At 45.9% G+C, this 12,735-nt stretch overlaps 1 protein-coding gene across 1 annotated transcript in view; it reads left to right on the plus strand.

Moving 5' to 3' along the window:
* The window catches only part of LOC129708055 (golgin subfamily B member 1-like), a 65,062-nt gene that overhangs the window by 44,331 nt on the left and 7,996 nt on the right, over nt 1-12,735 (plus strand). The window contains 4 exon segments of the mRNA XM_055653599.1: nt 37-1,975; nt 3,357-3,535; nt 3,999-4,134; nt 9,047-9,187. Coding sequence (XP_055509574.1) covers nt 37-1,975; nt 3,357-3,535; nt 3,999-4,134; nt 9,047-9,187 — 2,395 coding nt within the window.

Here is a 12,735-nt window from a genome sequence, read left to right on the forward strand (position 1 = left end):
TTTAAATATTATTAATTTTGTGGATCCATTTTCTAGGTTGGAGCACAGTGAGCAGGAATGGGAATCAAAGTTCAGGATTGAAGAAGAAAATCAGAGGCAAATGATGGAAAAAGTTCAAGATGAAAACCGGCTACTCTTCTCAAAGTCTGAAGAATTCCAAAAGTTGCACAAGGATTCTCAGAATGAACTATTGAAATTATCAGAAGAAAATAAGAAGCTGAAAGAACAAATTGCTGGTTTGAACAGTTCCCTGGAGAAGTTTGAGGTGACCAAGGGAAACCTGGAGAAAGATTTAAGTGAGCGAGAGGCAGAGGTACAGAATTACATGCTAACCTGTGAGCAGCAGCAGTCTGACCTCCAAAATTGCAAAGCTTTAACGGAGAGACTCCATGAAGAGACTGGAGAAAAAGAAGAAAAGATTGTTGCACTTTTGGCAGCAAAAGAGGAGGCTGTTTCCAATGCTATTTCTGAAGCCCAGCAACAACATGCTGAAGAAATAAGGCACTGGGAGAGACAGGTTGAACAGTTGGAAAAGGATAAATCAGAAGGACAGCAATCAATCAGAAAGTTGCGGAGGGAAAGTGAAGATCTAGATGCAAAGCTGAGACAAACTGAAGAGGAATTAAAGCAGCACAAGATAAAGCTAGAATCATTAACAAAGTCCATGGCATCTCTCCAGAATGACCGGGAGAGAGTGCTGAGTGACTACAAACAACTGGAGCAAAGACACATTGATGCAATTGTAGAAAAAGATCAGCTGATTCAGGAGGCTGCCACTGAGAACAATAAACTCAAGAACGAATTTCGGAGCCACCACGGTCAGAGGGATGATTTGAATTCCGAAAATGCTAAACTCAATGCACAGCTTGTGAGATACCGAGAAGATCTCAATCAGGTGATTTTACTGAAGGATTCTCAGCACAAGGAGTTCCAACAAATTCAGCTTGAGAGAAACAAAGTATTGGGAAATGAGAAGACTGATGTGGAAAAGAAGTTACAAAAAGTGGAGAACGTTTCAAAAGAACTCGAGCAGGAAAATGACAAACTGAAAGAAGAGAAACAAAAACAAAATGAACATTTGCAGTTGACAGAGAAAATCATTGATGAACTGAAGGAAGAAATAGAAAGGTTAACAAGTGGTGGGCCTGTTCAGATACTTCAGCAACAGCTGGATGAAAAGACAGCCAAAGTGGAGGAACTGACGACCAATCTCTTCTCCATACAGGAAAGGGCAGCTGAGCTCGAGCTGAAAGTCGTGAGGGTTGAAGATGAAACAAGGCAGAAGCTCATTGACACTGAAGCCAAGTATGAGAAGGAATTTGAGAATTTGCAGCGTAATGAAGGAATCATGAGAAATGAAACCGAAACAGCAGAGGAGAGAGTGGCTGAATTGGCAAGGGAACTTATGGACACCGAGCAGAGATTGCGAGAAGCGATTGAAAATATTGAACACCTCCAAGGACAGAACCAATCTTTTGGAAAAGCCATGAGTTCGTTGCAAGATAACCGAGATGATCTCCTAGTTCAATTTGAGACATTGCAGAGCAAATACACGTATGACTTAGAGATGGAGAAGGGCAGAAGTGAAGAATTGCACCAAGAGCTATCCCAATCTAAAACCAAATGCTGTGAGTTAGTGGAAGAGAAGAACCGTCTCTCCACAGAGTTGACAGCTTGGAACAACAATACCATTGAAGACAGCCTGTTGGCCCGCATTGATGAACTGGGCTCACAGCTTTCTTCCCATCAGCAAGTTGTTCAGGACTTAACCTTAGAACTAGAAAGCTCAGCCATTCAGTTAAAATCATTTTCCAAAACAGTGATGACCCTACAGGATGAGAGAGATAGACTGATGGATGAAGTGGCCAAAACCAAAAAGGTTCATGAAGTAAAGCAGGGGTTTTCTTCAAAGCCAGGCGAAGTGCAGAGTCTGAGAAATGCTTTGTCTTCATTGCAGAATGACCGCGATAGACTGGTAACTATAATTTCTGTCACTCTCAGCTTTAATTGGACTTGCCTACATCTCCAAACTATATTTTAGCTGTCCTCTGCTTCCTTTAACGCTGGGCTCGGCTATGTATATCCCAAGGGTCTGAAGAAGGGTTTTGGCCCGAAACGTTGCTTATTTCCTTCGCTCCATAGATGCTGCTGCACCCGCTGAGTTTCTCCAGCACTTTTGTCTACCTATGTATATCCCAACATACATTGCCCCTTTTACCTGTCATTTTCAAATTTCTGTACTGTCATCGTTGCCTGGCCAGTAATGGCACAATATTAATGTCCCTGTGTTCAAATCCCTTTGAAATTGTTTTTCAATGTACAGTGGAGTAATAGGTAGAGTTGGAGAGTATAGAGAAGAGGTTCCAGCAATTGGGACATGAGTAGTGAAACCATAATTACCAAGTTGGAACAATTGAAATTAGAGATAAGCAAGAAAAGGTATTCAAAATTAAAGTGGTTGATGGATGGAAAACAAAGAGTAATGAAGCATGTTCGCTTCTTTTACCATTGAACATTTTAAAGATATTTTGAATATAAAAACAGATACACTAGAAACACTGAGCAGCTGAGGCTGCATCTGTGAGAATGGAACAGAGATGCTATTTCAGGTCTTCATCCTAATCACCTGGCACATATTCTTTGACCTGTAACATTAGCTGTGTTCTGGTTCTACACATACACATGATCTATTAAGTATTTTCCTGTTCTTTATTTTAGAGTTCTAGCATCTGCTGGATTTTTTTCGTATTTTTTCACTGATATTTGTTTGTCAATGGAAATTTCCATAAAGTATTTTTTAGAAATATTTACTTGGAGTTGGAGATGTTAGCAAAGTTATTCTTTTATTTATAGTCCCACACTGTTCAGAGATAGTGATAGAGACTTTTGGCGATGAAATCTGAAAATGCAAATATTTTGTTCATTCATGACCCCAAAAGGGGACAATAATTTACTGAGACAAAATTTTACTATTCCAACACCCCCCCCCCCTCCAATTTGGGCATCTTTAGGAAAAAAAACAAATGTAAAAAATGACAATATATCCACATAGTGCTAAAGCTGAGAGGGGTAGAATAGAAACCAGCTCAGTGCAAACTTTGATTGTAACATATGGATTGCAAGTCAAAGGGAAGGTGTTGCACTCTGGGGGCAAAGCCCTGCAATGTCTTATCCAAGCCTGCAATGTAAATGCAGTGTCCTTCATTCTGCTGGTGCTGTCTCCCCAATCCGCCCTTCCTGAATCACCATTCTACAGGGTTTGGCATGTCCCAATGAGTCATGATCTTAAAGTTCAGTTGGTAATCTGCAACACCTAACTGTCCATTTTGTTCCATTTTTCCCATTTTCGGTTGCAGCTGAAGGAGTTGAACAGTCTCCAGCAGCAGTATGTGAGGATTGGGGAAGAGACAGCTGAAATATCCCAGCTCCAAGTCCAACTGGAAGATCAAAAGCAACAGATAGCTAATTACCAAATGACGCAGGAGCAACTGAAGCAAGAACATAGTGCCTGCCAAGAAGAATTAGGACACCTAAGGTAATTATTTGATTCTTTGCTAACCCTCCAAACATTTTGGTTTTAGTTAGTTCCCAAGCACAGTTTCATTGTTGCTTCCCCAAGATCACAGGCTTGAGCAACAAACATTCTACCCAGAGGTTGTCTTATTCAAGGAGCAGTAGGGTATATTTGATCAACATAGCTGAGATGAACTGAATGATCTAGTTTTGTTGATGATTCTCTGAAATGGTTGCATATATATGGTTCACAAGGGTTCTTTTCAAAATCCACATTATTTTGTGGCAGTCAATTTGGACTCTGAAGACCCCATTGGCAGTGTTGGAAGGGGAACCAGATCATGGTCAATATTCTACAGATAACATTGTGAAAGGGGACATGTTGAAAATAGAATTATATTGAAGCACTTGGAGAACCAAACAAGTTTGGGTGCCAGTCCATTGATCTTCTGCCATGTATAGAATTATATTGCTATGTATTGCAGGTCCGAGAAGTTATCCTTTACTGCACAGAGTGAAAGGCTGAAGGAACAGTATCTGATTGCTGTGTCAGATAAAGACAAACAGATCCACGAGCTTCAGAGCATGTGCCAGGCGATGAGGCTGAAGTTGACGCAGCAGGTACTGAGCTAGGTCTAACCCTAAAACTGGGGTGTAAGCAGCCCAAGCGAAATATGAGATGCCATCCCTCCCCTTCCCAGTTCTCCAACCAGCCTTACTGTCCCCCTGATTACATTCTGTCTGTGTTTGCTTCGTTGTCACCTTCTCCAAGCTAATAATGATCTAAATTTGCCTTGAACTCATCTCCTTTGATTTCTCATTTTCACACCGTACCCTTCCTTATCTCTGTGTCTCCCTTTCCCATGACTTTCAGTCTGAAGAAGGGTCTCAACCCGAAACATCACCCATTCCTTCTATCCAGAGATGCTGCCTTACTCCAGCATTTTGTGTCTATCTTCGGTATAAACCAGCATCTGCAGTTCCTATCTATACATTTGGAATGAATGGAATACGTTATTGTCATGTGTACAAGTTGCGGCCATCTGCAGCGCTGACAAAATTACAAAGCACGGTGGCTCTTCCTTTTGTTCTCTCTCCCCCACCACCCACAGCGGTTCCCCCACACCAGGTCCCCATTGTCCATTGTTCTCCCCCCCCCCCCCCCCCCCCCCCCCCCCCCCATCCATCTTCATGGCAAGCCCCTTCGCTGGGTCCTCCATTGTTCTTCCCCCCCCTCCCTCACGGTCCTCCACGCTCTCATCGACCGTCAACTGCGGGTCGATCCTTGAGGCATTGCTTCCGCCATGAGTCCTCACCCCCGCCAAAGTCCCATACCCGCCAAGCCCACATCGCCGCGAGGTCTCACCGCTGCCAAAGCTTCACCGACACCAAGGCTCCACTTCTCGTTCGTCGGCCGGCGTAATCATCGGTTGCCGCACAGACCTCTTCACAACACTGCCAAATCATCTCCTGAGGCCACCATTTATACTCATGATATTTACTAGATTTGATCTATGGCCTTGTATGCCTTGGTGATTAAACTCATTGAGAAACTTATTAGATACTAGACCAGGTGCAGACCCGTTGGGCCCATCCCCCAAGGCAAAATTCCAAACAGACCCGTAGCCCCCAACTGCGCAGGCATGGCTGAGGGGTTCCCGTTGTGATGCCAGAGATCCCCGATGTGGCGCGAATCATGGCAACACTCCCCCAACTGCGCATCGCCATCTTTCTTCCTACCCCTATCCTCCATTTCCACCTCATCCCCCAGCACTCCCTCCCCTTCCTCTTCACCCTCCCTCTTCTTTCCCCTCGCCTCATCCCATCATCCACTCTCTCCCTCCCTCAGCTCTCCTTTCCCCTACCATCAGTCACACTCCCTCCCTCCATAACCCCTCCCTTCACCCCTCTTCTTCCTCTATCTCCTATCCCTCACATCCCCCACTGCCCACCACTCCCTATCCCCCACTCCCCTCGCCTCCCCCACTCTCCCTCCTCACCTCCCCCATTTTCCCTCCTCCTCTCCCTCTATCCCACTCCTCACCTCCCCTATCCCAACCCCACAATGAAAATTGCACTTTTTTTAATGAAACTTCCCCCCTATCCCACTCCCCACAATGATAATCATGTTTTTAAATTCAATTCTCAATGAAAATTGCATTTTTTCTTTTAAATAACCTAAACACAATGTCAGCTGTTAATGAAAATGGAAGAATTAGATTTTTTTTCAAAATCGTAATTTTTTTATGCATGAGATTCGGGATCCCATTGCGACGCCATTGTGAATGAAAACTGAATAATTTCATTCATTTTATGAAAATCGTGATTTTTAATGTAAATGTGATTGTGACGCCGAATGCGGCTGATGGGCAGGGCAAGTGGAAAAGTGGTTTGAAAAGTGATTTTTGGAAAGTTTTAAAAAATGTTAATAACTTGTAAAATATACCATCAATCTGAACTAAACTTGTTTGATTTGCATCACAGGACAATGGTGAGCAGGGTGGGCCAAAAATTGTAGCACTATCGTGTACCATTTGGTGGGCTTTTGGGATCTCACACGCACAAATGAGAGAGAGAGCGAGAGATCTAAATGCCAATCATGCTCTGAAATAATTGTTTCTTTTAAACCTCTTTCTTCTTCCTTGTAAAAATGTCTCTCTGCTATTCCACCTCAAGCAATATCTTAACAAATCTTGCAATTGCAACCTTTCTGTACTATCATCACCAAAACTGTACACAATATTCCAGGAGTGGCTTCATCAATTTTTCGATAAAGCTTGTACCATGTGTTTCCTGCTCTTTTATTCTCTGCCCCGAGCGATGAAGGCTAGCATCCTGTGTCCCATCTCTACTTGTGCTGCCACCTTCAGGTATCCTATCCTTATTTGACTTCCTAAATTGTATCACTTCGCACTTCTATTTCCTGTTGCTCTGCCCAGCTTAGCAACTGATCTATATGTTTCTGCAATCCGCGACCATCCTCCTCACTATATACAATTCCATCATTTTTTGTGTAATCTTGAAACTAGCTAATCATACCTCTTCCATTAGTATCTATATCGTAAACATATGTAGCAAACAATAAGGGCCAAAATGCTCATTTCTGTGGTAAAACACTTGTGATGGGCTTCCATTCATAAAATCACCCTTTCACTGTTACCCTCTGTCTCCTATTAGCCAGCCAGTTTTGCAACCAATATGCCATTGACTGTGGACTGTAATGTTTGGTATCAGCCTCCCATGCGAGACAATGCCAAACGCCTTACAAAAGGAATGAGGGGCAGGCTATTCCGGCATGAATCCCTGGGCCTTGCGAGTGTGCGAATGCTAAATTTCATAAATTCATATGATCATTCTGATCATCTCCTCTCCCTACAAGCTAGAGGAATAGCCAATCTCAGCTGTGATGCCCTTATTGAGGTGTGCTGCATGTGACGGTAGTCTTACAGCGTGGAAACAGGCCGTTCGGCACAACTTGCCCATGCCCACACTGACCAACATATCCGATCTGTAAAGGAGTTAAGTCTGACACACTGTAATCTTTACCGAGTCTTTAATACATGCCATGTTAAACACGTCCCAGTACTGACAGCATCTAGTCTTCAGGCATACTGGAACCAAGGGAGGAGCAAGGGGAAGATATCACAGTTATACTGAGATGACTGGGCGTGGTTAGTGGTATTGAGGTAGCTACATTATAGGTTGCATGCATAAACCATCTACACTAGTCCCACCTGCCTGCATTTGGCCCACATGCCTCTGAACCTGTCCTATCCATGTACCGGCCTAACTGTTTCTTAAACGTTGCAATCGTACCTGCTTCAATTACCTCCTCTGACCAGAAAGGTTACCCCTCAGATCAGCCATGATCACAGTGAATGACGTTGCTGGCTCGAAGGGCCAAATGACCTATTCCTGCACTTATTGTCTAGTCCACTAAATAGTGGGGGGAGGAGATTAACTGGAGATATCGGGATGGAGTTAAAGGGAAAGAGAGTATAAGAACAGTTAAAGTCACCAGAATTAACAGGGCAGAAAGCTCAGGAAGGGATAGGAGAGTATGGCCAAGTGAAAGAGGAATCGATTGTGAAAGGTGTGGGGAGTAATGGATTAAAAGTATTATATATGAATGCACAAAGTATAAGAAATAAAGTGGATGACTGCAAGTGGACCAGGGCTGGAAACTGAGTATTCAAGGGAGTCAAGAGTCAAGAGAGTCAATTTAATTGTCATTTGGACCCCTGGAGGTCCAAACGAAATGCCATTTCTGCAGCCATACATTACACACAAATAGACCCCAGACACAACATAATTACATTTAACATAAACATCCATCACATAGCTGTGATGGAAGGCCAAATAAACTTATCTCTCCACTGCACTCTCCCCCCCCCCCCCCCGATGTCAGAGTCAAAGTCATAGCCCCCGGCTGGCGATGGCGATTGTCCCGCGGCCATTAAAGCCACGCTGGGTGGTGCGAGGTCGCACACCGGGTCTTGGTGTTAGAGCCCCCGGTGTGCGCTCGCAGAGTCCGCGGCCATTCCAGCCGCGCGGGGCAGTAATGTAGGCCCCGCTCCAGGAGCTCTTCGACCCCGCAACTCGGGCGGGAGAAGTCGCCGTTGCAGAGCCCCGAAAAGCGGTCTCTCTCCAGGGATCCGCGGGCTCCCCGGCGCCGTCGTCCACAGACCTGCCGCTGGAGCCTCCGACTCTCCGGTAGCAGCAACAGCAGCAGCAGCAGCAGCAGCAAGCAGCATCAGCAGCGCTCCACCGCTCCACCCGCTCCGGCCTCGGCCAGCTCCGCGACGGCAACGGTGAGTCGGCACCTGAGTCCCCGGCTTCTTCCTGTTGGAGGCCGCTCCTCGTTGCGGCCTCAACGACACCTGAGACCCGACGAGAAAAGGTCGGGTCTCCAGTGCAGGGAGAGATTCAAAAAGTTTCCACCCCCCCCCCCCCCCCCCCCCCCCCCCCCCCCCACCCCCACCCCCCCCACACACACACCCCAACATAAAATAACAAAAACTACATAAAAACACAGACAAAAATAATAAAAACGCGGACAGGCTGCAGAGGCCGCTGCTGGCCAGAGCCGCGCCGCCTACCGGATGTATATATTGAATACGTCCTATTGAAAAGACAGATAGGTGGGCAGAGGGGGTGGGCTTGGTGAGAAATGATATTCAGTCCCTTGCGAGGGATGACGTAGAATCAGGAGATGTAGAGTCAGTATGGATAGAATTGAGGAATTGTAAGGGTAAAAAGACCCTAATGGGACTTATCTACAGGCCCCCAAACAGTAGCCTGGATATAGGGTACAAGTTGAATCAAGAGTTAAAATTGGCAGGTCGCAAAAGTAATGCTATGGTTATTATGTGAGATTTCATTGATAAGGATGATCTCTTTGCATCTGGCAAAAGGGTGTTACTTTTTGCCAACAATCCTTAGACTCTCAACAGAACAAGTCAGGCTAAGATTTGTGCCTCAATGGAGACTCAGTGTGTCACCTTCTGAATACATTATCGCACCTGTCAAACAGGGACCTTCTGAGGCAGGTAGCCTTGGCGAGCCTCGTAAAGAAGATGTGCAGACTGAAAACAGACAGCTGAAGGGCCAGTTGAATGACAGCCTGAAGGAGCTGCACCAGAAGGAGCTTCGTATCCAGAAACTCAACAGCAAGGTGAGTGTAGAACACAGATTACCCATCTGTGAGAACTCTTACTGAGCCAACTACTGCTATCCTTGGTGTGAGAACTCTTACTGGGCCAACATTTGGCACAATAGGAGCATTTCCAGTTGGAAGATTCTAAACTCAATTGCACTCCAGACAATCCTGGAGAACTGGCACAGGAGCTTGCACTCAAAATTCTGGATTTAGATCTAATGTGATCTTCATGCTTGCCAGGAGAGGGGGCTGTAAAAATACGATTGTAATGAGTGGAGTCGTACACACATCAAAATACAACACATATTTATTAAAGTCCACTTAGGGCATTGGTCTGCAGAACATTACAGTACCTAACAGCTACTCAGACTCTTGCTAATATAAATCGCATATTAGGCGGAGCAACTATGAACAAGCACTACAGTTGGTTAGTAGGAAATAACCAATCTACATCTTTCCTCGTAGAAACAAAATAAAACATAGATACGTGGAAACATGATGGCCAAACAATATAGTAGCCGGAATGTTAATAACGCATATGGGGAAGTATAGATAGTTACACAAAATCACCGTATCTAATGTGTGGCCTGCTGACCCGTCCGGCACGTGTGCGGGTATAAATCCACATCTCCTCCTTTCACCGGTGAAGTGATTGGGGAGGGAACCGTGGAAATGACTGGGGACCCGCCGGGTGGAGGTGGTGAAATAGGCGAGCTAGGAGCTCGGTAGTGGGAGGGTATACAAAACTCGAAACCTCTGGATGCGGAGTCACAGGACGCGGTTCCTTCACCGGAAGGAGATGTTGACGATTGCATCTGTAAATGACCCCGTTCGCGCTAACCAGGTAGGAGCGTGGTTCTTTGGCAGAGCTGTGGATGTGACCCAGAAGGTCATAGCCCTTGTTGGTCTGGAGGCGAACAACCTGTCCACTGGAGAGAAGTTTAAGTGGCTTACTGGATTTGTGGAAAATACGTTTTTGTGCATCGTGCTTGAATTGTAGTTGTTTCTGGACTGTAGGCGGAGAACAAACCTGTGACTGCAAAAGCTGCTGGGGTACAGGCAGGGCAGCATGGGTTTGGCGAGACATCAGTCGTGGGCTGGGGAACCCAGTACAGGATCCCTGGCAATGTTCCTTACATTGAGCAGGTCCAGGTAGATGTCAGATTTAGCTAGGTAAGAACGCTCCATTACTTGTTTTGTGCTTCGGACGGCTCGTTCGGCGAGTCCATTGGACATCAAAAACTTGGGGTTGCTGGTGATCTGTCGAAAGTCCCATCATTGTGCAAAGTTTTTGAAAATCTGGCTGGTGAACTGACTGCCATTGTCGGATAGAAGGCGTGCAGGGGAGCCATGCATGGAGAAATGGCGTTGCAACTTTTGGATAACTGCTTCAGATGTGATGGTTTGGAGTAGATCAGTGTCAAACCAGCCCGAATAAGAGTCGACAAGCACCAGATAGTGTTTCCCATGCCATTCGAATATGTCGGTGGCTACCGTGGACCACGGTAGAGGAGGAACATGGGTGCGGAAGTAAGGGCTGCTTCTGCTGGTGTGGCGTCAGGCATTTGCAGATGGCGCAGACCTCAGTTTTGTCACGTATGTACTTGGTCATGCCAGGCCAGTAAAACATGCTCTGTGCCCGTTGTAAGGTTGCCTCCACGCCAGAGTGACCCTTGTGGACGGCGTCGAAGGACAGCTTGTCCCAGAGGACAGCTGGGACAACTCCCTTGTGGCCCTTGACTATAATCCCGTCCTGTAACACCAGTTCGTCGCGAACCAGGAAGTATGGGCGGATTGCGAGCGGGGTGCTGTGGTGTTTATCCGGCCAGCCACGCCGGATGACTGCAGACAGCAATTGTAAAGTCTCGTCAGCAGCCGTGTGCTCTGCCAGGCTGCTTAGGCAATCAGTGGGAACATACGATACCTTCATTACTGAGAACTGGTCCTGTTCAGAGAGTTGTTGTTCACTGGTTTTATGTGGGGGCCCTTGATAGCGTGTCAGCATGTGCATGTCCTTGCCTTTTTTATAGACAATGTTGAAATCAAAATGCTGCAGCTGCTCATCATCCGTTGCAGGCGAGCCAGAGCTGTGTGAATGGGTTTATTCAAGATGGTGACCAGTGGCTGGTGGTTTGTTTCTATAATCACAGACTTCCCAAAATTAAAGTCCTTGAATTTCGTGCAGGCGAAAACCACTGCAAGTATTTCCTTTTCAATCTGGGCGTAACGTTGTTCAGTATCAGTGTGCGAGAGGCATATGAAACAAGCTTGCAGTTGCCATCAGCAGTGGTATGCAGGCAAACAGCACCAAGTCCGTACTGGGACGCATCACATGTGAGCGTTACGAGTAACTCCAAAGCAAAATGGGCGAAGGTAGGTGCGCTGGCCAGCTGCAACTTGAGGATATCAAAAGCTCTTTGGTGCTGCGGATACCAGGACCATGCAGTGTCTTTGTGTATCAGTTCCCGCAAGGGGGCAGATATATCACTGAGATTGGGAATAAATTTCCCCAGGTAGTTGACCAGTAGGAGCTGGCATTTCAGTGATAGCAGTGGTCTTCGATGGGTCTGGTCTGAGACCATCACTTGTTAAAACATGTCCGACGTAGGTAACTTCCAGGACCCGAAACTTGCACTACAGGGGATTGAGTTTGAGCTGGATGCCGTTGGCACGGTCCAGCACTTTCTTCAAATTAGCGTCATGCCCAGCCAAGTTGCGCCCGTAAACGAGAATGTCATCAACAATAATGGCACATGGATACCCCGCAAACAATTGTTCCATCGAGCGCTGGAAAACCTCGCTGGCCGAGTTGATGCCAAAGGGCATTCTCAGGAATTTGTAACGGCCGAAGGGGGTGCCGAATGTAGTAAGGTTGGACGAGTCTGGGTCCAGCGGAATCTGTCAAAACAAACTTTTGGCATCCAGAACGGAGAACACAGCACTGATCCAGCATTCTGTCTATACCTGGCTTTATTGTATGAACTGGTTTGGCATTGAGCCAAGTGATAGTATCTGGGAACATTTTAGAAAGAGGTTAAAATGTGTGACGAATTGAGAGAGAAACTATTCAAAGGCATTAACTTGTCACTTCCTCTGACAGTTTGACACCATTGGAAATATTGGCATTACCCTTCTTTCCACCACTCCACTGAATGCTAACACTTCCACCCTTCCTACCCTAGGTTCCCCTCCCTACCACTCAATAGGTTTGCTCTCTCCACACCCCTCTCCACGAAGGTGCCAAACCTTCAACTCCCTCACACTGAAGTTGCCAGCACTCTTCCCCCCCCCCCCCCCGCGCATTGAAGGTTCGGCTCCCCACTTCTTCCAATGAAGGAACCAGGTCCCTTAACCTCAAACCTTTTCCAAAGCTGCTAAATTTCAAGATTAGTACTAAATACCAGGCTAATGGTATTTACATTATGCAAATGAACTATAGAAAAGGTGTGTTGCAGATATTCAGCATTTAGACATTTTCTGAGTTGATTCTTGCTGAGATAGGATTAAACTATTCTTACTCATGATATCACGTGTTAATTGAAATGTGTTCCTTGTTTTTTCCT

The sequence above is a fragment of the Leucoraja erinacea genome, chromosome 22 (assembly GCF_028641065.1).
Source record: "Leucoraja erinacea ecotype New England chromosome 22, Leri_hhj_1, whole genome shotgun sequence".
NCBI lineage: Eukaryota > Metazoa > Chordata > Chondrichthyes > Rajiformes > Rajidae > Leucoraja > Leucoraja erinaceus.